This window comes from Embiotoca jacksoni, unplaced genomic scaffold (assembly GCF_022577435.1).
Source record: "Embiotoca jacksoni isolate LCO1_2020_lvr unplaced genomic scaffold, fEmbJac1.0.p SCAF_13, whole genome shotgun sequence".
In the NCBI taxonomy this organism is placed as follows: domain Eukaryota; kingdom Metazoa; phylum Chordata; class Actinopteri; family Embiotocidae; genus Embiotoca; species Embiotoca jacksoni.
The window spans coordinates 8,836,522-8,858,325 of record NW_027185263.1 but is presented as its reverse complement, the minus strand read 5'-3'; the positions used below and the strand labels follow the sequence as shown (position 1 = coordinate 8,858,325).

General features: G+C 41.5%; 2 protein-coding genes across 5 annotated transcripts in view; both read right to left on the bottom strand.

The window, feature by feature from the left end:
- The window catches only part of dclk1a (doublecortin-like kinase 1a), a 48,880-nt gene extending 37,023 nt beyond the window's left edge, over nt 1-11,857 (bottom strand). For 2 of the 3 annotated variants that reach the window (XM_069146275.1, XM_069146278.1), the window contains exons 1-3: nt 11,773-11,857; nt 10,777-11,172; nt 9,710-10,059 (exon numbers count right to left, since the gene is read on the bottom strand). In XM_069146275.1, the coding sequence (XP_069002376.1) occupies nt 9,710-10,059; nt 10,777-11,137 (711 nt within the window). In that variant the 5' untranslated portion in view covers nt 11,138-11,172; nt 11,773-11,857. The remainder of the gene's footprint in view (nt 1-9,709; nt 10,060-10,776; nt 11,173-11,772) is intronic. The other variant, XM_069146276.1, reaches the window with a different exon arrangement.
- A 167-nt stretch (nt 11,858-12,024) lies between these two features.
- ccdc169 (coiled-coil domain containing 169) lies at nt 12,025-21,655 on the bottom strand. 2 transcript variants are annotated; one of them, XM_069146279.1, is made up of 8 exons: nt 21,552-21,655; nt 21,385-21,467; nt 21,093-21,203; nt 20,468-20,508; nt 18,554-18,652; nt 17,947-18,000; nt 17,357-17,451; nt 12,025-16,783 (listed from the first exon to the last, which is right to left on the bottom strand). In XM_069146279.1, the coding sequence occupies exons 1-8, from the start codon at nt 21,626-21,628 to the stop codon at nt 16,585-16,587; spliced, it is 759 nt and encodes a 252-aa protein (XP_069002380.1). In that variant the 5' UTR covers nt 21,629-21,655; the 3' UTR covers nt 12,025-16,584. The 2 variants fall into 2 exon arrangements, with proteins under 2 accessions (XP_069002380.1, XP_069002381.1); XM_069146280.1 differs by having other exon boundaries at nt 17,375-17,451.
- Nucleotides 21,656-21,804: the final 149 nt, after the last annotated feature.

Sequence of the window (21,804 nt, the reverse complement as noted above, 5' to 3'; positions counted from 1 at the left end):
ACAAAACACGTGGGGTTATGTGTATATACAGTCTTGATGCTCATGTTGTAAAGACAAGCACATATGACAGGAAGTAACACACTCACACGCGGAGAAAATCCTGAACACCTTGGTGGTGCGAAGTCTTTATTTTGTTTTCAGACTGTCTGTCTGGTTTTCGACAGCAGCTCTTGTGAATCAGCTGCTGGGAACAAATGATCAGCGACAACACTTCTCCCTCTGCTCACCTGGATCCACTCCTTCTGCCTCTTTATCAGATTTCAGGTTTACTTGGGGACTCATCTGCCTGCTCCTCATTTTTTAATGGGAGTGTCTGACAGCCCCTCAAAGGTAGCTGAAACATAACTGTGTAAGGAAACGAAAAAAGTGTATTTACTTCCAGATAAATAAGTAATAATGAGTAGGACACAATTAATTAATGAGTCAATCAACAGAAAATTAATTGTGAATGATTTTAACATAATTTCAACTAATTTATCAAGAAAAAAAATCTGAATATTTCCTGGTTACAGCTTCTCAAATGTGAGGATTTGCTGTTTTATTTCTCTGTTTTGTATGGTTAGTCTTTAAGTTTGGATTGTTAGGTTGGTTAGTGGTTTTCACGATTTTGTAACATTTTATAGATCATGCAACCGATCAAATAATAGAAAAAAATTTGACATATTAATCAATAAAGAAAAACATCAGTAGCTAAATCCCTAATTTTAGTACAACAGTTTATTTTTTAATATTTATTCTCTCTGATAAGAAACAGTCTTTTCTCTGAGACAAACAGCTGGCTACAAAGCCAGAAAAAAAAACAAAACAAAAAAAAAAAAAACGGAAGACTCAACCACTAATCTTCTGCACCACAATAGACTCACAGTGGTTACACAGAGGACATGGTGAGGTCAACATAATCCAGCCCACAGAAAGACAACATTTTGGAGGGATGAGCTGCCGCTGTACTCTGCCAGAGGAGTTCAGCTCAGTGGAGCTGTCCATGGTGCTGAATCGACTGCAGCTGACCTTCGGGGACTGCCTTGCTGCTCTGAAACTTCAAGTCTGAGAGAGACTGAAGGGGACAGACAGAAAGATGGACAGATAGACAGATGGATACTGAAAGACGGGCAGACTGACGGTGTAACAGATGGATGTGCCGATACAAATAAAGAGAGACAGAAACAGAAAGGGCAAAGCATTTGTTGCAAGACATGCAGAGCCTCCTATGAAAAGGAAAAAAGAGAGCAAGGAATAAAGGAGGGAAAACTGATTAACAAAGCTTTCACATTTCAACAACAGTGTGTCAAAGCAGATATCAACAGCATTTCAGGATGGCAGGCAGTACGTGGCCTTGAGGTGGGACTATAATCTGGAAAAGCTAGACATTTATGGCAAAACAAAACATTGGATTTTATGTGTGTAGGGAACATAATTGTGCTTAAATTACTGTTGTTATATAGAAATTAGTAGTGATTGGTTTGTTTTAAAACTATGACTCTATTTACCAGGTATTGATGGACTATATGTTTACTATATTGCTAAAATGGCATTCCATAGTACTGATATGCATTATGACCACTCCGGGATTCAAGGACAAATGAGACTATCGTACTCAGCTGGCACAGGAGGTATTATCAAGTTATAACCCCGCTTTAAAAAGTCCTCACTCTCAAAATGAAACAAGACAAAAATGAATTTCCTTTTTTTGTGCGGGAATTTTTATTACTCTCCTAATCTCCCAAACGAGGCACAGAAACAAGCAGGCAAAGAGCCACATCGCCCGACAAGAGGAAAGGTGGACAGAAATCGATCTGAAAGAGGAAAGAGGGGAGGATAAAAGCATCTGCACCCTGAGGGAGAATTCACACACCACATGACCTCCCGCTGTTTCAATCAGCACACGGCGAACAGCCTCATTTCATCAGAGCGCTGGCAGGAGATGTGAAATGACAGAGAGGGATGGGAAGTCAGGAGAAGCTGAAAAAATAAATAGAGGGAAAAAAAAAAAGAGAGCAGCGATGACGTGAGGCCAATTAACCGCAGCAGGCTGAGTTGGCACTGGTGTTACTGCGTTCACCTCAAATCAGCGCAGCAGACCGCCCGCCTGCTCTGTTGCATAAGAGCTTATATAAGAAACTTATGCTGTCCACAGGGGGATAGCAAACTTTCTCAAGCTGTACGCGTTTCTGTCTTGACGGGACTGCGTTTCCCTGTCCTTCTCGTGTCAAAAGCTAACTTTTTGCAGTCGTGGAACAAATAAAAAAAAATAAGGAATTATGCAGCACCAATTCCCAGAGGACATTAAGAGGCAACACGGCATCATCCTCCACCTTCCGCCCTGCTTTCATCCCTTTTGCTCTTGTGTGAAAGGAAACTGAGCCGTGTCTTGTTGTTATTCAACCTCCTCCCTCTGCTACGACCCAATTGTCCATTCCTTCCACTGCTTTTTCCGCCTTATTGATCTATCTTCCCCTCGGCAATCTGTTGCCTTAAATCCAGGTTCAAATACATACAAATGCATTCTGAGAGAAATTAAAGAGCTGACTGTGTTAGCAGTCACGTTTCTGGAGCATGATTAAGTGAGCCCCATGGGTGAGCCTACAATCTGTTAAATGGGCAGTGAGGAGGCAGTCGGGACTAACCTGAGGGAATGAGGGAGTCTGGTAGTTTGTTTATTGAGAATCAGGGCAGCAAGTAAACCTTGTTTTCACGGGTGATTAATACTCTATTTCTTTCCTCCATTAATCAGTTAATCATTTGGTCTGCACAATGTCACAAAGCAGTAAATACTGTTACAATTTCTCTGATTTGTTAAGATATCTTGTTTTGTCCAGTAAAGTAAAAAAAAAAAAACACACAAAAAAACAGCAAATATTTACATTTAAAAAGCATTTGATCTAAAATAATAATAAAACAAAATACCGATCTTTGGCAACTGACTAATGTATTCAACAAGTATTTTCAGCTCTAAAGCTGTCTGAACAAGGCCTGCCTCACAGTGGGATCTTAACTCCCTATTATGTACAGGAGGAGAAATATCAGTAAATAAAATGCGAGTTCAGGCCCGGTTTAACTGCAGTAACATGCGAACATGAGAAAACATGCCCTGCCCAAGAGCTTATATTTTGTCCTAAATTTAGACTGTTGGGATTGTGTAAGTTACCTTTACATTTTAAAGGCTTTTATGAGCCAAGCACAACATTTTTGCTTTCTAGCTGTTTTGAAAAAGCTTTGTTCCGATGAGAAAAAAAAGTCTAATCTGACAGTTGAGATATGTCAGCCTGGCTTTTACAGCAGCTAAAAGCTGGGACAGTCTTCTTAAATGCAGATTCATTCGAGACAGATTAGCGAATGAGTGATTCAGGAAGTGAATGAGTCAGACAGTGTGTGCATGTGTGATGAAGTTGTGCTGTGACTAAATTCTCGACAGTCTGGCTGTGCTGGAAATGCCTGCCATCAATCCCATTTTGGCAGCAGACCCTCTGACTGCAAGCAGCCCTCCAATCTGCTACAGTCACTCTTCACGGAGACGCACACAACAATGCTAACTGAATCAAAAATGGCAGGCAGACAGGCAGAGTCTGAAAAAAAAACCAAGTTCTAAATAAACTGTTTACAGACAAAAACAGCCGTTTAATCTCAGGATTTCTGCTGAGGAACGCACTACAAGCCATTTATCATCAGTGTCTTTTACTGCAAATACGGTGTACTGTAGAAAATACACAATATACTATCCCCCGAGACACACACACACATTGTGCTGAGTAGCTGTGACTCAGCAGATCAGCAGGAGCAGATGGACTTCCCACAATCCTCCTATGCAGCACAAAAAGTGACATCACCGACACGCAAAACCTGCAATGGGGATTAAAAACATTTAGATGCTTTGTGTTCGAGCATAACATAATCCCTGCACTTCATCACACACTGCATTTCTAAGTGATGTTGATGTAGCACCTTCTCTGCAGTCCCTGCACAGCTGGATACAGACCAAAGAGGAGAAAGGAAACGGGGCGGGAGCAAAATGAGAAAAAGTGAGAGCTGAGAAAATAAAAAACGAAGGTGGGATGATGTGCAGAAGAACACATGGAAAGACATAGAAAGAGAACGGGGAAGAGGAAGGAGAGAAGGAGATGCAGAGGGTGGAGAGAGAGAGAGAGAGAGAGAGAGAGAGAGAGAGAGAGAGAGAGAGAGAGCAGTGCCATATGTTGCTGCTCTTGAATTTGGGGTGCATGCCAAGTGTGCTAATTAAATGAGGACTAAATAGCCGTAAAAATAATGGAACGCTGCCAGCAAGACACACACAGGCAGGGAAAAATGAACTAATGGAAGGTGAAAGAAGAAGACAAGAAAGAGGGAGATCAAAGGGAGCATGGATGGCTGACAGGGAGAGAGGAAATGTGTTGATGGGAAGAAAACAAAGCGTTATATAAGAGGATAAAGAAATATGCAAGTAGAAAGAGATGCACAAAGAGTTAAGGGTGGAGAGAGAGAGAGAGAGAGAGCGAGAGAGAGAAAAAAAGGGAGACAGAGAAGAAGGAGGCTGCGGAGTAAAACAGAAGAGGATGATAAAAGGATATTAAAAGCTCTTCGGCCTTGCCAGCAATGAGAAGAACAAGCCAACAATGCGGTTTGAGAATTGAGAACTGCACTGCAGATGATGAACAAGTGGTTTGCATTCACTTTTCTCCAACAAACAACCTCTCTTTCACCCGTGCCATTTAAGTCCAAAAACACGCCGCAGTATTATGAGTGCCACAGGTGAAACAGGAGGACATAAAAACGCAAATAATCAGTCGTGGAAAAGAGATAAACTCCGAACTTAACTTTTGTTGCAAGGACAGCGCATATCAAGGTAAATAGCAACATGTAGCAACATAGAGGTGGGCCTATGTAAAGGTAATATAAAACTCGAGTTTTCCAAGTAACGAGCAACTCCAAAATATCAATTAAGTCCAACAAAATAGGCAAATATGTATTATTTTGCGAGAAGTCTCAAAAACGTATTCCACATGTGCAGCCATATGTACTAAAACACAAGAATAAAAGTCTACAACAATGCCAGCAGCTGTGTGACACTAAACTTAGGCACAGTGGTGCTGAGCTAAATGCTCATAATTACAATGCTAACATGCTAATGCTAAGTAGGAATAATATTTATCACGTTCTATATCTCAGTTTAATGTATTATCATGCTAGCTTTTGCCAGTTGTAATATTATTTGGGAAAAACCAAAGAAAACCCAGATTCATCCCCTGGGGACCATGAATGTACGTGCAAACTTTCACGCCAATCCACCGCTTAGTTATGGAGATATTTCGGTCTGGACCAACATGACGAGATAATAAACCGATGAATGAGCCACACCAATATCGCCAATCGTAGAACCTAAAATGCTAGAAGGGCACTTTGAAAGACACTTTTAAGTTGCATTATGAAAAGAGTTGTATCCACTCTAGAGAGAAAATAAAATGGTGCGTCAGCCTCAGCTGCTTCATTTTGACCCATTTTTATCTGTACCTTATCTCCTAACTTTATGGAAATAATTACTAAATCCCTGAATCACCTACAAAAACTATCTGCATTGATACCACTGTAGAATTAATTGGGAGTATTTTTTTTTTTAGCATAGGAATGAATTGACCCCTGAATTGACATTTTTTTTCTAAATATTTACATTGTTTTGTATGAGCCCTTTCTTTTTAGCATGGCGTGATCAATATGGAATTCCGAACCCTTACCCCACTGAGACACATACTAAAGGGTCTCATTAATCAGACTCTACAAAATAGAAATCAACCGACCCCAGAGATGAGTAAGTGGCGTTACTTCATGCACTGCTTGATAATTGCCGACAGATAACGGCGAGTGATGCATGAGCAGAAATATACACGAGTCCATTAAAAAGAGTGTGTGTCACTATCCGTGCCTAAGTGTGCGTGAGCCTCCCGGGGCTCAGGGCCGGCAGCTGGGGTCCGACACAGTGTGTACGTGTACGTGTGTCTGCGTCTGTGTGCGTGTGTGTGTGTGCGTGTGTGCGTGTGTGCAAGTGTAAACAGAGCTTAAATGTATTAATAGGCCAGCCATGTCCGTGTCCTAAGCCACTTACAAGTCAGTCTATCTTCTTGATCAGACCAGCTACACCATCCTGCCCTGCTACTGTGTGACATCACGGCAGGCTAGCCGGTTCCTAGGCAACGAGATCAAATCATCATAAAAAAAAACCCGAAAAAAAAACAAGAAATTTGAGGTTGTGGTAACCCCGAAGGAGATGGGATGGACTAAAAATAACCCCCATCAGATACATTGAGAACAGAGACAGTGGGAGAATCAATATAGCAGTGGGGGGTGGAACTTGATCTAGTCTTCTTCACCCTGATTCTCATGTTACGCACAGAAATATGATATCCAAATCGACCACGGTAGAGTACGCACTCAGTGGCCAGCGTATATGCAGTATCAGATCCTCAGAGAAACTTGTTCACAGCCTGTCATATGTCGTCTCCGCTCCATCACTATGTCATTATTATCAGTTCTCACAGCTACTGCCAAATAGGAAATACTGTGATAGTGCTGCTACAGTAATGTTTTACAGAGCAAACACCAAAGCAGTAGTTTTAAAGTAAACATGCAGGTGTATACACTAGTATCAAATGTAATAAACACTGCAATACTTTATTTTTACTGACCAAAATATGCACGAGTCATGTGTGGTAAACCATCAGGGGCCAATAGGTGGCACCGAGTGGCCGGTAAAACTCACGTTTAATTTATAATGTTGCCGGGGTTTGGAAGAAATATACTCCTCTAACAGCAAGGTACCGAAAAGAGTATAGTTTTGCTCTTAAAATCAAAACTCAACAATTTTATTTGCAATATAATTAAACAGTCAGGTACAAATGCAGATATATACATAAACACACATCAATGAGGAGGCATGATAAAAGGACCGACAGTAAACCGTATCTGAAAATAAAGCTTCAGGAACTACATTCCTTATCTCAGCACACTTTATCTGCAGTATTTTTTTATTTTATTTTTTTTATCTGAATTGAACTTCTGACAATCCTTTTGAAAACCTACCACATAACTACCTTCCCCACCGTCTCTGGCCTCATTACAGGGGTTAATGATGGCAAGAAGGACGAGCTACGGTTCTCAGATGCTCTCTCTCCAGGCTCTGCAGGGACTCAACGTTACTGGCAGCAAGGCCCAGAAACCTACACACACACACACACACACACACACACACACACACACACACACACACACACACACACACACACACACACACACACACAAAGACATGTATGTACACATGCATGCACCAGCATGCACACAGACACGCGTGCTTTGCTCAACCTTTAAAAGTAACTTTATCCTTATGAACACTCAGGGAATAACCTTTAGTACACTCCTGACATCCATGTATATTCAAGTGTCATTAATACACAGTTTGTTACTCGCGCCATTAGTATTTTAGAACCGGTTTCATTTTGTCATATTACCTCAAATCTTGTGGTATTGAGGTTATTTTTCTGTTGTAGTAAACTGGATTCTCTGGATTCTTTCTCTCTGTAATGGTCAAGTGAACATGGATTAACCACATTTCATAGAAGGTTTAAATTTCCTACGGGCTTATCTGGTGTGTACTAGACCTTACATGCATTCAGTAACAGGAGGTTCTTCAGGTCATGTGCAGGATTTTCTGTAATGCGTGTAACACAGATGGTCCAAAGACTCTCTGAATCAGTTAACTATTTTTATGTTTTGATTTGACGCCACATAAATAGAAATGAATTGAATCTATTTCTTCATCATCCATTCCCATCCTGCATTAGAATCTCATATTCTCCCTTTATCTGGTCTCTTAATAGCATAATCACAAGCTCAAACTCTCCCATCGGCATTAACTCACGCCTGCATACAAAATCTTGACAGTTAGTTGTGTGCCAAATTGGCAGTGAGTGTGTTACCATGCCTACAGGCCCAATCAATACCATGTCTAAAAATAGCACAACCATAATAGTCTTACTTCCAATCACAGAGGGGGTGAACGTGGCAAGAGCAGCATATATTGTGTAATCTACAAGATAACCGTAACCAATGGCAACTACAGAGTTAGCGGCCATTGTGCAAAAGCGCGAGTGTAATCCCCAACAGGAGGGTTTCTCAAAGAAAACCTGATCCTGGGATTTTATTGGCTGGTGCTGGGATCCAACAGCAGGTCACTTCCTGCTGAGTTAACAGTGGATCATTAAATAGACGGCGTGGCTTCAGAGATGGCATGACATGCCAGTGCAAACCCATGTGGACTAATCGATAGAAGTGGGAGAAATGGGAACACAGAGCACTAAAATGGCTATTACGGATGAAAAGCCCAGAGGGCAAAGAGCATATCACAAAATTGGCCGTTTAGGAGAGGATGACTGCTGCACGGTGCCACACGGAATGGCAGGACGCCGTTGACATCCAACACAATCGGTTTCAAAATAATTGTGTCATTCGGATGCTACTGCCAGGGGGAAGAGTGGCTCTGTGTCACTACATTCAATAACTCGGAGCTTCGACGTGACCCAGAGAGAGGCGGGAGGGGGAGGGGGGGGGGGGGGGGGGGAGCGAACAGACAAGACAGAGACAATGATGATCAGTGGTGGCGTGAGAGACTGAAAGGTGACATGGAGGCAAACAGGAAGAGGCTAGAGAGTTAAAGCATGTCACAACTATAAGCTTAAACCCTGACATGCTGGCAGAGACGGCGTCTCTGTCTCTGTGAAGTGTCCTCACTGACACACACACATACACACACACACACACACACGAGTGTGGGCCCGAGAGAAAGCAGGTCTGACCTCATTGAGTGTTCAGTGACGTTTCCACACACGAGAGAACCTCATTTTGGTGCGGTAGTGAAGGATTTGCGAATAAATCTTTACATACGAATCACTTTATTTTTATGGCGTCTCCCTCCACAGCAGAGTGAGGGAGCTGGATAGGTGGGCGGATTATCATGGGGGACGTGACCGATTTATTTCCGTGTTCGGAGGCAAAGCTCTGGCACACATCCCTGCAGCGTGGGCGAGAACCCAGACTCCATTCATAGATTTCTCTCATCTTTACCTTCTTCTGACCTTTTTCAGTCTCTGTGTCTCTCTCTACAGCTCTGGCTATCAAACGGTGACATACATGTTCTTCATTCATCAAAAGCTCAGGACAAAAACATTCAAGTGTATTCATTCAATATTTTGCATTTTTGATCCTTTTATGCCTGTTGAGCTTTCGTTCCTCTCTTTAAGCAAAATAGAACTAACGTCTTCATAAAATAATGATGATTGTTAGTCACTATAATTTTGAACCGCAACAGAAATATAAAATCTCCCTCCTATTTCAGTGTCTGTCCTATTTCTTTCATTTGAGCTACTCTTAATGTGTGACACTTGCAACAAAACATCAGCTCAAACTGACTATATTTTGGGGGGTTTGCCTCAACCCCGGAATGCAGGTTACAAATCAGCAACAGCAGCCATAATAAAACCAAGTCAAAACCTCGTCTCACGTTCTTTGACACCATGAAAAGGTAAACACAAACACATCTTATAAAACAAGCTGCCTGTCGATACGCAAAAACTTTCAAAGTGTACAGCACATTCAGTGTATTGGTGAAGATGAATTGAGAAGATGATTAATCCAGTCATCCTTTTTTTTTAACAATACAAAGATGTCTCACCAGTTTGCCCTCCAGTGTGTAGATCTTCTTCACCACTCCAGAGTCCAGCTTGATGGCGTCGGTGATGTCGGTCAGGACCTGTTCGTAGGAATGGGCCGTTTTCTTGTTCAGCAGGATCCTGACAGCTTTGCGGGGCTTCACCCCGCTCCGCACCACAGTCACAAGCTTCGGACGGATGAAGTCCTTGGTCTCGCGGCTCTCTGGGGCACCGGCCTTGGAACTGCCCAGAGAGGGAGGCCCACGGGAAGACGACGCCGAGGCCTTGACGTTCACAGACCAGTTGGGGTTTACGTTCTTTGTGTAATCCAACTTCTTGTAAGCTTCAATGGAGCTGCACACGTAGCTGTCACCTGTTGGGGGTTTGGGAAGAGAGACTATAGTTACAAAAATAGCAAAATCAGCTTTAGATTTAACAAAGGAATTTAAAACCTTCATGGTGAAGAATGTGAAAGATCATAGAAAAGACAGGTAATACAGACTGCCTATTTTGATTTGTGAACATCTCTTAAACAAGTAGCAGCACTAGTATTCTATCAGAAGCCAGCACAATACATAATAAATGTCATAATAAGAAAAATATACAGATGTGGGATATTTTGCAGCTTGTTTTTCTTCCTCCTGTTCATAGTCTATATCCCATATCGACCAAAACTGATTTCAACCACTCAGCTCTTCCCATGTCACTTCTCATGACGTCATGATATGTGCATGTAGCTATTAAGAGAGTAAAACAGATCAAGAGAGAGCTAATCTGAGCCGAAAAACAGGATACAGTCTGTAATGCCATATGGCCATCAAATGAGTGACATAATCTTTCCAGTAATCATCTACTGCCTGATTAACTGGATAAGCCATATTTTTTTATGGGGCAATACCCATATAAACATCTTGTTCAGCCTAATTTCTAACTGGGGCTGCTCACTTCTCAATAATGTTGTTTGATACCTCTATTCAAAAGGAAGGGGAGCACCTAACATGGCAGCTCACAGGTCAGGAAGTGATTATTCTTTGAGAGAGGATCAACTATTTAAGATGACATTACAAATGTGTGGAGTCTGGTTAATCACCTTCCACCAGCTGATCAATACTGGTGATCTTCTTGCAGCCATCCAGCGTGTAGATGGTGCGGACGCCCTGGGGCAGGTTGACGTTGTCGGAAAGGGAGCGGGTCAAGTCCGCCAGCAGGGCGTCAAAGGTCCGGAACCTGTCCGAGGAGATGGCGTACACGATCCCATTGAAGTAGCGGTCTCCGTTGCGGTAGAAGCGGACCTTCATTGCTCTCTTCTCCGCACTCAGGGTCTTCAGGGTCCGGGTCCGGTACAGGCTGCAGTGGGCACTGTGTGTGGGACTCGGCACCCCGTTCAGCTTAATACTAGACCGGCCCTGCCTCTGACCTTTGTCCCGGTCGTCGAAATGCTCCATCTCCATTTTGCTCCCTAGGCTCACAAGTACGGCTGTACTGTCTGGAAAACAAAAGAGAGGAGGGGAGGGTGCAAGGGTGCGGTGAAAAGTTTTCGCCGCCGATAAACAAAAACAAGAGGTGCCAAAAGGGAAGAAACGAACTCGGAGGAAGGTTTGGACGGCTGGTAAAGTAGCCAGCCGGTATCCGTCGCTGGTGCACTGGCTCAAAATAACTCCCTAATGACAGATTAAGTGCTCTTAAGCCGAGCGGCGGACAGCGTGCTTCATGACGACGCGCTGTCTAACAGTGCGCCTGAGTTGTTTCTGAAGTGCAGATGGAGAAGGATGGAAAACGCCACTGTCACGAATCGATAATAACATATTAATTTTTGCGCTATAAATATTCAGGAGCTCCGCGCTCAACCGGAAGAAACGCAGCCTTTCGCCGAGTTGCCCAAGAGAAAAACTGCGATCCCATAATAATGACTTATGATCAAAAATGGAAGATGCGGCATATTTCTGTCTTAAGTCTTAGGATCTAAAGGCATAACTCTTAAAAACAAAACATGTACAAGTATGTTTTAAGATTATGGTGTGACTATTAAATGAAAGCGTGCATCACTTTTGTAACAGCTGATGAAGAGCACATTAACCAGACTTACCTACGCGAGCAATTAACGCCTCTGTGACGGTCACCTCCAGTATGACTGGTGTTTTATTTCCCAGCAGATGAAAAAGGAGGACTTCAGTGAGCTTGTCGCTGACACTGGATGGTGGTACTGTGATCCTGTCCTGGCGGCAGTGAGTCCCCCCCTCCCACCCCGCCTGTGCATCCCTTTGTTGTCCGGTTGTTTGATATGCTCCACCACCACCAAAACACCAGTGTGTGTGTGTGTGTGTGTGTGTGTGTGTGTGTGTGTGTGTGTGTGTGTGCGTAAAGAAAAAGAAGCCGAGTTTGGACTGCAAATGGACTAGATAGCAGCTGCTTCCCTCCAATTCTCATTTTCACCCACCCACTCTCTCTCTTTCTCATCTTCCACGTCACTGTGTCGTGATTTTCATTCGGTGCGCCCCCACCCCTCATTTGGATGCAAACCCACGCTTCCCACCCGTGCTGGGGTGGCTGCTGGACACGGGGATGGTGGGGGGGGGGGTCGATCGATCAACCCTCTTTGTGGCAACTTAAGGAGCTTTTCCTTTCAAGCCACTTCACTTTGATGCTCAATTAAGAGATTTTTTTTTTCTTTTCTTTTTTAACCTTTCAATAACAAAAAGATACATTTCTGAAAGCTGATGTGGCCATAGTAACCTGAATGACCATCCATACCTTCATTGTTTTTCATTTCACATACACACATACACTGCATTACATTGGTGAATGTAAATCAATTTGATCAAAACCAGAAATAGAAGTTGTATATAGGTTATGTTGGTGTATATGGGTTAATCGCATCTGATTAAAAGCTTGAGAGAACAAGCACAAAGCAGTATCAACCCACAATAATATTTGCATGAGTTATGTAACCCTTCATTGCATCCCTGTACAAATCAAAATTCGGAGTAACAAGTCTAATGTTTACCTTAACTATTATTCATTTACCATATGAACACTCAGTTAGAATGATATGTCTCAACAATTTTAACATGTGGAATTACATAGAATTCATGAAGCAGCATGGAGGCAGAGAGCTGAGAGGATGCTGCTGTTTTGCTACCAGAAGCATGTTTCTTCCTATAAGCCCTGAAGTTTGTTGACGTGATGGCAGGAAATCGTCTCAGAGCAGGGAGAGATAAAGAGCTCTGACCTACATCATGGCCACCAGAGACCACCCAATTCCACTCCATCACCACTCCCTGATGAACCCCGTGTGTGTGTGTGTGTGTGTGTGTGTGTGTGTGTGTGTGTGTGTGTGTGTGTGTGTGTGTGTGTGTGTGTGTGTGTGTGTGTGTGTGTGTGTGTGTGTGTGTGTTAACACTTTATCTGTGCCAGTGATACAGCAGTCTTTTAAATTACTGTCATTCTATCTCTGCATTCACAGTAGTTTAACAGGTGGGAGACGCTGAGTTATGGGTTGAACCTGTAAGAGCTTTATCATGTCAAATGTTTTACTTTGTGTGTCTTTAGATTGTGTTTGTGTGTGTGTGTGTGTGTGTGTGTGTGTGTGTGTGTGTGTGTGTGTGTGTGTGTGTGTGTGTGTGTGTGTGTGTGTGTGTGTGTGTGTGTGTGTGTGTGTGTGTGTGTGTGTGTGTGTGTGTGTTAACACTTTATCTGTGCCAGTGATACAGCAGTCTTTTAAATTACTGTCATTCTATCTCTGCATTCACAGTAGTTTAACAGGTGGGAGACGCTGAGTTATGGGTTGAACCTGTAAGAGCTTTATCATGTCAAATGTTTTACTTTGTGTGTCTTTAGATTGTGTTTGTTGACACTCATGTAAAAGGTCACATCCAGTTCATCTAACCCAAAACTTAATGTTCATTAAAATGCCCATTTTCCGAATGCGATTGCACTTCTTTAGACTGCTTCCCTGAGCCGACCTACTTGTTTGAATATGCACATTAATGCATCAAAGAGTGTGACAGTGACAGACATTTTTTTCCCCCCCAACACAGATTTAGCTATTTTGGGGAGAGGCTCACGGGGACCCAGTGTGCGTCATGAACTGAGGGCTGACAAGGTGCTCCTGTCTAAATGAATCCTGAGGAAACAGGGCACATGTAGAGGGAGAGAGTGTCCTTAGATCATTGCAAGACGGATGGAGGACAAGGGCAGAAAATGGTCATCGACATAAAAGTAGGACTGTGGTTTATACTCAAAAGAATCAATGAGTGGAATCTGGTGTTTGTCAAATTCCACACGCATTCAAATGACAAAAGGAAACATAAATATGAAAAATGCATTACTTTCAATAAAGCTAGTACAATTTAAGGGGTTAGAATAGATATTATACGAGGTAAGTCTTGAATACAGTTCTGTATGACACTTTACAGCAAGTATTTCAAGTTTCAAAGTCAACATTTCATTTCCATCCACATTCGTGTCACCGTTGCCCTTTACCGACTGACCAGAATGAGATTGGAAAGATACATGCTTGGAAATATTGCATCTGTACTAATGAAATAAGTGCAATTCTTCAAAGGGGGCCATTTTTGCTCTGGAGGCCTGACTAAGCAATTTCCAAATATTCAATTGACTTTTATATAAAGAGATTGAGAATTTTGGCAAAGTGACTAAGGCTATTAAAGTTTCTTTGCAGGCCCTTTTTATATTATTTTATTCAACTCTGTGCAGTACATTTAATGTGGATCTGAAAGTTTTATGATACCACTCATAAAATAGGACAGATTGCTTTTTGTAGGCCAAAACCTTCTTTGAGTTACTTTTTGACGCAAACACTTGTTTTACTTTGTGAGGGGAAAAGTTTGTGCTCAATTAGATGGACTGATGCGACTGATGTCTCAATATTACAGCGAATCCCATGTGGACCAATTCAGAAAATTAAATGGGTCTTCATTTCACATACCTGGAGAGGACTTAAAAAAAAAACAACACACACACTCGGACCGTTGACAGATGTTACAAAGACACTCGCTCCACTCTGTCATTGATAACTGCATCTTTATGCTGCGACATCTTTGCAATTTTCACTCAACACAGTATGATGTGTGAACACAGGACAAGTCGCAACAGGCTGTCACTCTGACTCATCTCCCGGGTTCACGTGCATGAATGCGAATGCACACTTGAAAATGAGTTTTTCTATGTACACATATACATACTGTAGGCGATTGCTTTGGTTGCAGCTTACACATGGTGAGTACAGACAAAGGGGCTAACTGAATTAGCATGGGAAAGCAGCAGTATTGTGATTCGTGGCTTTCTGACAGATAGTGAAGCGATGTGTCATTGCGTTTCACCTGTCGGCAGACGACACCGAGGTGGTTACTCTGTGGCCGTGTGATTCATGGGCAAGATGCGGGGAGTTGTGCTAAAATGAGCTCGCACACGACATAGAGAGAAAAAGAGAGGCGAAAGGAGCGGGGTAGTATTGCGCTGTAAATGTGCTCAGTCTGTCATAAGGCACTATGGACTGGCTATCTTTAAATTGAGCCATTAATCTAAAACAAACAGCCTGTCACTGCAGAACACTTAGGATTGTACGCCACATCAGAAAGTCAATACCAGCGGATAAACACATTTCTGCTGTAGGTGGAAATTAAAGCATTTGGAATTGGACTGATGGAGTCATCAGGTGACACCTTGTAAAATTGGTTTATTGAATACAAAGACCAATAAATGAATGGCTAACACTGAGAACATAAAATATTGAGATACTGCATCGAAAGTGGGCACAATATCTCAATATAGTACTTATGCAAACTTTTCCTTTAACTGCTATCAGGTACTTTTAACACCCGATTTATCACTAAAAATATATTTTTGTGAACCAGCGTGAAACGGTTTACTCTACAGCAAGGTGTTTCAGTATTCAGTTAAGTAGGTCTGATGTTTGTTGACAAAAGGTCTTGATCTTTGCTCTTAAAGGCCAGTTCCCTTGTCACTATAATGTTCTGCCGTGCGAGTCTTGGACATAAGGTCACAGATTAGGTAATGTGCACATCACTCTTCATTCGGCTCAATTCAATTGTTCCTTGCTTCTGACCTTGTTGTCTCAAAATCTGATTTTAGGTCACAATCCACGAGCTAATCAATGACATTAATGTACTTACAGGTCAATCAGTGAATAAGGAAACGGCTAGATGAAACTAAAGGAGCAGTACAGAATGATGGATTCATGCTGGTTTTGCTGGTACGACAGAGTCCACCGCAGAAATATTGTTTCAATTCAGGGTTTTGAGGCTGACGAGCACTTAGCCCATCCTACACACTTCACAAAAACAATTGAAACAGCGCTTCTGGCAGTTTTCCTATTCATTACTTCTTCGCACTTTTCTTACACCCACATGTGTAAAGGCGGTTAGTGGGTGGGACGGGGGTGACTCTTTGCACTGTGCATGAACCACATACAGAGAGTGTGGTGTATGCTCACATAATGCAAGTTGTAGGAGGTGTTTTTGAAAAAACATAAAATGCAGTGACACTCAGCAGGCTTCTGGTACATTATGAGATGACCTCACTATACTCGAGGCCTACGAAACAGTCCTTCTTCTTGTTGTTTCTTGTTGAAACAAAGAAACACATAAGCAAACTGTAATTCCAGACTTCATTATGAATGTAGCATTTTATACCATGAGATCAGAGTAATAATCCTTGTCAATAAATGTAAAATATACACAATACTGACTGCAGTAAATTGGTAGAAAACCTAGAAACTCTATTATTTCTAGTACAATGCAATCAGCCATGTAAACACGAGTGATAAGAAGCTGAAGGAAATGTAAGTCCAATCATTTAAACCCAGCAGAGAGCCCCATTACCTCTCTTTAAACAGGGCAGTAACACCAGGTTTGGGTTAAGGACTGTGTTTCAGGTAGTGTTTTAGGGTGGGTAACCTGCTTTCCCTTTGGGACTTCTTCGCTTCTCTTCTCTCTGTTGTTGCTCCAGCACCACCACCTCCTCCTCCTTTCACACGCGCTCCTCCTCCTCCATCTTCTTCTCCCTCTTTTCCTTTTTTAGAAGCAGCCTCTGCCTTTCTGCCGGCCTGCTTCCCTCTGTGCACCAAAAGATAAGAGAGAAATGTGCAGGATTCTATTTCTGTTAAAATTGCTTAAGCGAGTTAAAACGGCACCGAGTGTCAATATTTGTTTTGCAACGCGAATAGTCTAAGATGATACATCTATGAATTAATCTATTTGTCAAATCTTTGTCCAGTATGATTGTAGTAATAGCTACAAATAAAGAGCTTGTACACCCACCGCAAAACTGAGTCTGATCTCGAAACATATACATTTATATGGGAATTCAAAGATGATACTTGCATATAGTTTATCACAGTAATTTAGTCAAGATCGATTTTAGCATCTTGTGCATGAAACATGAAACATTTTTGTTTCTTAGTTATGTAACTTTATCCCTCTTCATTCACAGTCCTCGATGAATGAATCAAATCAAATAAAAAATAAAAAAACAACAACACAGTGGTATAAAAATGAAGTCAAACACTTTGAAAACACGTGTAATTTATGTGAAGCTTGTGATGTTGTCTTTTTTTACTTGACTCTTCTTCTGTCACTTTTGAAGCCACAGTTACTTCACTGCCCTGTTCATATTTTTTTGTCCGTCACCTGTTGCCCCTCACCGACCTCATCAGTTTGCTCTCTGGTGCCCTCTGTGGGTGAGTAAAGTACTGTCTTCTTTGGGCTTCATGGGTAGATGAACGCTACGGGAGAAGACAACTGATGAGTAATTACAGTTAGTGCACTCGATACACATCGATATTGTGTTTTACTACATGCACATGTATGCAAGCTTCTGTGTCTGCAGCAGGTTGAGAGCCAGTCACACTCTCTCAAGTGCTACTTCAATATAAGGATCGGTTTGTAAAATGCTGACAGAGAAATGCAGTTCAGTTCCACCTCTGCAGAAACCATTTTTGTTGCAACACAAGGCAGGAAGTCCTTGACTCACTTTTTTTTTTTTTTTTTGACCTAACAGAGACTCACTTGTTATATAATGAGAGGATGAATGAAAAATCCCATCCAGTGCTGCATGAGGAGAGTCAGACAGCACAGCAATGTGGTCGCCACACAGTACGCACTGTATGTCATCAAAAGTGTTTATTATCTTTCTGTAGCACTTAGTCAATGCATATATTAAATATTCCATTAATAGGTTCTGTTTTAAAGCTAAGTGCTTAGCTTGTCTGAATGCTTACCTTTGCAATTTCTGAAAGGTATGCCCGCCTCTCATCGTTGGTTTTATGAAATGCCTGACATTTTGAAAGAAACAGAAAGTCATACCGTCACATTTTTTTTCCATTAATGAGCTACATTTTTTTTTTTCTTCTATCTGATAAATAATCTGCCTGCTCATAATTCGTATGTATTGGCTGTGTGTGTGAGTATTTCAGAAGTCTTTAAAAATAATGAGCAACAGATTACAAGAGGGATTAAATGCTGCACACGCTGCCAGCTAAAACCTTTACTCCACCAATATCTCACTGAACAATGAACAAAGAACCTAGTCGGCGTACACGCGCGATCGAAGCAGTACAGGACAAAGGTTCGGGACTGATTTTTGCCTGAATTGTCGTTAAAAAAAAAAAAAATTAAGAATGCAAAACAAAACCATCAGCCAAATTTGTTTCGATCTATTGTTAATGATGGTTATTTGAGACTGAAATATTTATGACCAGGAAATAGCTAAAGCTGCTTGTGTAAGAAATTGTAAACCTAGACCAGCACACATTCTGACCCACAACAACACTCAAGGTATAATCCTTCTCATTGTTCCCTGTCAACAGGACCAGCCAAGACTCGCACCTTTCCCTCCTGTTCAATTGCAAGATGACAGTCCATCAGCTGACTCTGGAGGTCACACTTCTCATCAGTCAGGAGCTTCAGACGCTGTCTCAGTTTTTCCTGTGACAAAGTCTTTCCATTAATGACAAAAATCCAGTGTAAAGGTGTCATACTGCTGGAGTCTGATTACAAATCAATGTGCACGTGAATTACACTGTGCACATCTACCAGGGTCAAACAATAACAGAGTAGTTAATGCAGAAAACATGAGTACAAAAATGGATTAGGCTCATACATTATTCACTAACCATATAAACACAGCCGCGCAGAGACATTGTAAGGCTGCGAGAGATTTATAGCACAGAGCAGAGCAATTACAGAAGAGACCTGGTGTTTTTCTTGGTTTTGGAGCGTCTCTTTCTTGGTCTTGTGCCCCAAATTATGCACCTGCAGTCGGCATTAATGACTATCACTGTACAATGTAGGCAGCAACTTTTGCATTTGAGATGTATGAATACCAGTTTTTAAGAATCAGTTTGATGCTTTTGGAACAGTCAACTGTATAACAAGCCAGCAAGTATTTTATGGCTGGTGTGAAAGTAAACTTGGCAATGAGCTTGTGTTTTATTATTATTATTATTATTATTATTATTATTATTATTATTAATATGCTAATAATCTATTAATAATCATTTCTTTTCAATGATATGTTCATAATGAGTTTCTCTTTGGAACTTCAGTGACTTTCTGTCAGTGTCAAAGGGTATTTATGGGATCATTAGGATGTAACTCAATCTAGTCAACGTGTGTGTGAGTGTGTGTGTGTGTGTGTGTGTGTGTGTGTGTGTGTGTGTGTGTGTGTGTGTGTGTGTGAGTGTGTGTGTGTGTGTGTGTGTGTGTGTGTGTGTGAGTGTGAGGAAGAGGTCAAAAGCCAGAGGCCCAGGTCGTATATTACAAATAATGATCTTCTCTTCAAGGTTTATCTGCTCATTGAAAGACTTCTGTTTCACAATATTCTGTACATGGTGAGAAAATGATGAGACAATGGAACTATGTATAACTGACCAATGGATATAAACATTCTTTATCAACATAATATTAATATAATTGTTGGACAACCACAACGGGTGTTTTGTGTTTTTCTTTGAATCCAGGATTGTTAAAAGTAATTTTCCATGACAATGGTTACATGGTGCAGTTACATTTACATGTCTGAATGGATGCGTGTATTTTTCTGTTTATTAATCTTTAACACGGTGCGTATTTGTATCTGGCTCTTGTGTTAAAAGTCATTAAAAGCATCAGTCAGGAGCTGTGAGTGCACTAATGTTAAAAGAATCAATCACAGAAATGGGATAAAAGATTTAACTTCGTGGTCTGAACATTTATCACGACACTAACAGCGTAGTAAAAATCAATATTCTTCTCACATACTCCGACTGTCTTACTGTCCCACTAACGGTTTATCTACAGATCTTCAGCCCATAATCTTGTTGTCACTCCTCGGATACGCTAATGAGCATCTGTTAGTTCTGCCTGAAGGCACGAAGACGCACACATATTTAAAGTGTATTGTGTGGCCTTTCAGTGTGTGGTGGGCAATCCTGTGTGTATATGCGTGTTAAAACACTGTAATTAGTGTGCATTACTCTCCCATGGTCTGTAATCCCGTGATTACAGTGCCGTGATTAAACTCCGGTTTATTCAGCCTGCATCGATGGGAGCATAGAGAGCAGCTGCCGTCACAATCCTCTCTGTCCTGTCTGCAGTCTCTGCTCACTGTGTGTCTCTGGCTCTGACTGCCGGTGTGTGTTCATACACTGCCAGCTCTCCTTGTTAAACTGCGCTTTGAAAGAACTCGCCAAATAACATCAATCCAGCCAAATAGATCAAGAAAAAAAAAACTCAATAGAAAATTAACTTGTTTGCACTCACTACTGGCATGTCATCATAAGACCGGATTGAGGCCAGTCGATCTGTAAAAAAAAAAAACAAGAGCGTGTGACCATTTCGTGTCCATGAGTTAAAAACAAACTTGATTAAGATGGGTGAATATAACACAGTGAACATTTTGTGGTCTTAATTTGTATCCACTTAAGTTGTTCTGTACACTAATAAAGCTGTAAAAGAGGGTTGACTTAAAGAGTCTTTAGGGACGGTGCGTTCAAGGGATGTTTTCTCAGCTTTTACATACAGAACTAGAATGAATAAATAAAAATACAAATGAAACTATATCTTTTGAACAGACTGCAGGTTCCGTATACATTGAATGTAGTTCTTCATGAAAGCAGCGGTGTGTTCCGAACCATCTTCACATTTTCCCTTTCAGAGGAGTCCAAGGAGCCTCATCCGCTTCAATTTTAAGTTTCCTGTTTTTCCAAAAAGTGAGCAAGCATCAGCCCGTAGCTGTTTTATGTCCTGTAGATGACATAGCTCTGGGAAAAAGTAAACCACAGAATATTCTGAGGTATTCAACTCCTATGAAAAGCTTGATATGAGCTGACAGACTTCAATAACATGTACTTCCAGACTAAATTGCATTAAAAGCCGGTGAACTTACCCATGGGGTTTCCTCTTATGTCCTCCAGTCTCTCATGAATGAGTGAGATCTGCCTTTCCAGCTGTCCATTCAGCTCCACCTGTGTCTCATACCTTGTCTTCCACTCATTTCCTGATAAACAGAATTTTTTTTTTTTTTTTTTAAAAAGGCCAGGACACATGACAGACAACACTGAAGAGTGACTTAGCTGACAGTAACCAAGAGGAACCTTTGTCACAGTAAAGTAGCATATCAATAAATATCATATATATATATAATATTAAATATATAAAAATATCCAAATTTTACCCACCTTCCCCATCAACACTTTGCAGTCTTTCTTGCAGTTCATACATGGTACTCCGCAGGTCAGACACGGACTCGTCAAGCATTTCTCTACAACCAAAAAGCCAAGACGCTATTTTTTTTGTAGCACACTGCATTTAATCTTCTTGACAACTCTGTCAGAAACATACTTACTTTATCTCCTTCTCTTGTTCAAATTCAGCCCGCAGCCGCGCCAAGTCGTACTTACTGTAGTCGCTGTCTTTAGTCATGTTTATGAAAAACCAAATTGACTGCAGTAAAGTTTGTTGCTCGAGGTTACCATGGAGACCGCAGTTTCCGGCCTGTCCTGGCGGTGTCGTAAATCACGGCGCAGATTTAGCGGGAGGTTTAAAAAGAAAAACTCCTCCTTGGAATTAAATGACAGCGCAGTAATGACACCTTCTTT

What these genes read in the sequence shown, in the direction of transcription:
- ccdc169 (XM_069146279.1), bottom strand. Translation starts at nt 21,628, where the DNA reads ATGACTAAAGACAGCGACTACAGTAAGTACGACTTGGCGCGGCTGCGG. An exon ending in CTTATGATGACATGCCAGTA is followed by an intron (nt 18,653 to 20,467) that starts GTGAGTGCAAAC and finishes ACTTTGTCACAG; the next exon opens with GAAAAACTGAGACAGCGTCT. An exon ending in AGGTCGGTGAGGGGCAACAG is followed by an intron (nt 16,784 to 17,356) that starts GTGACGGACAAA and finishes TTTGGTGCACAG; the next exon opens with AGGGAAGCAGGCCGGCAGAA.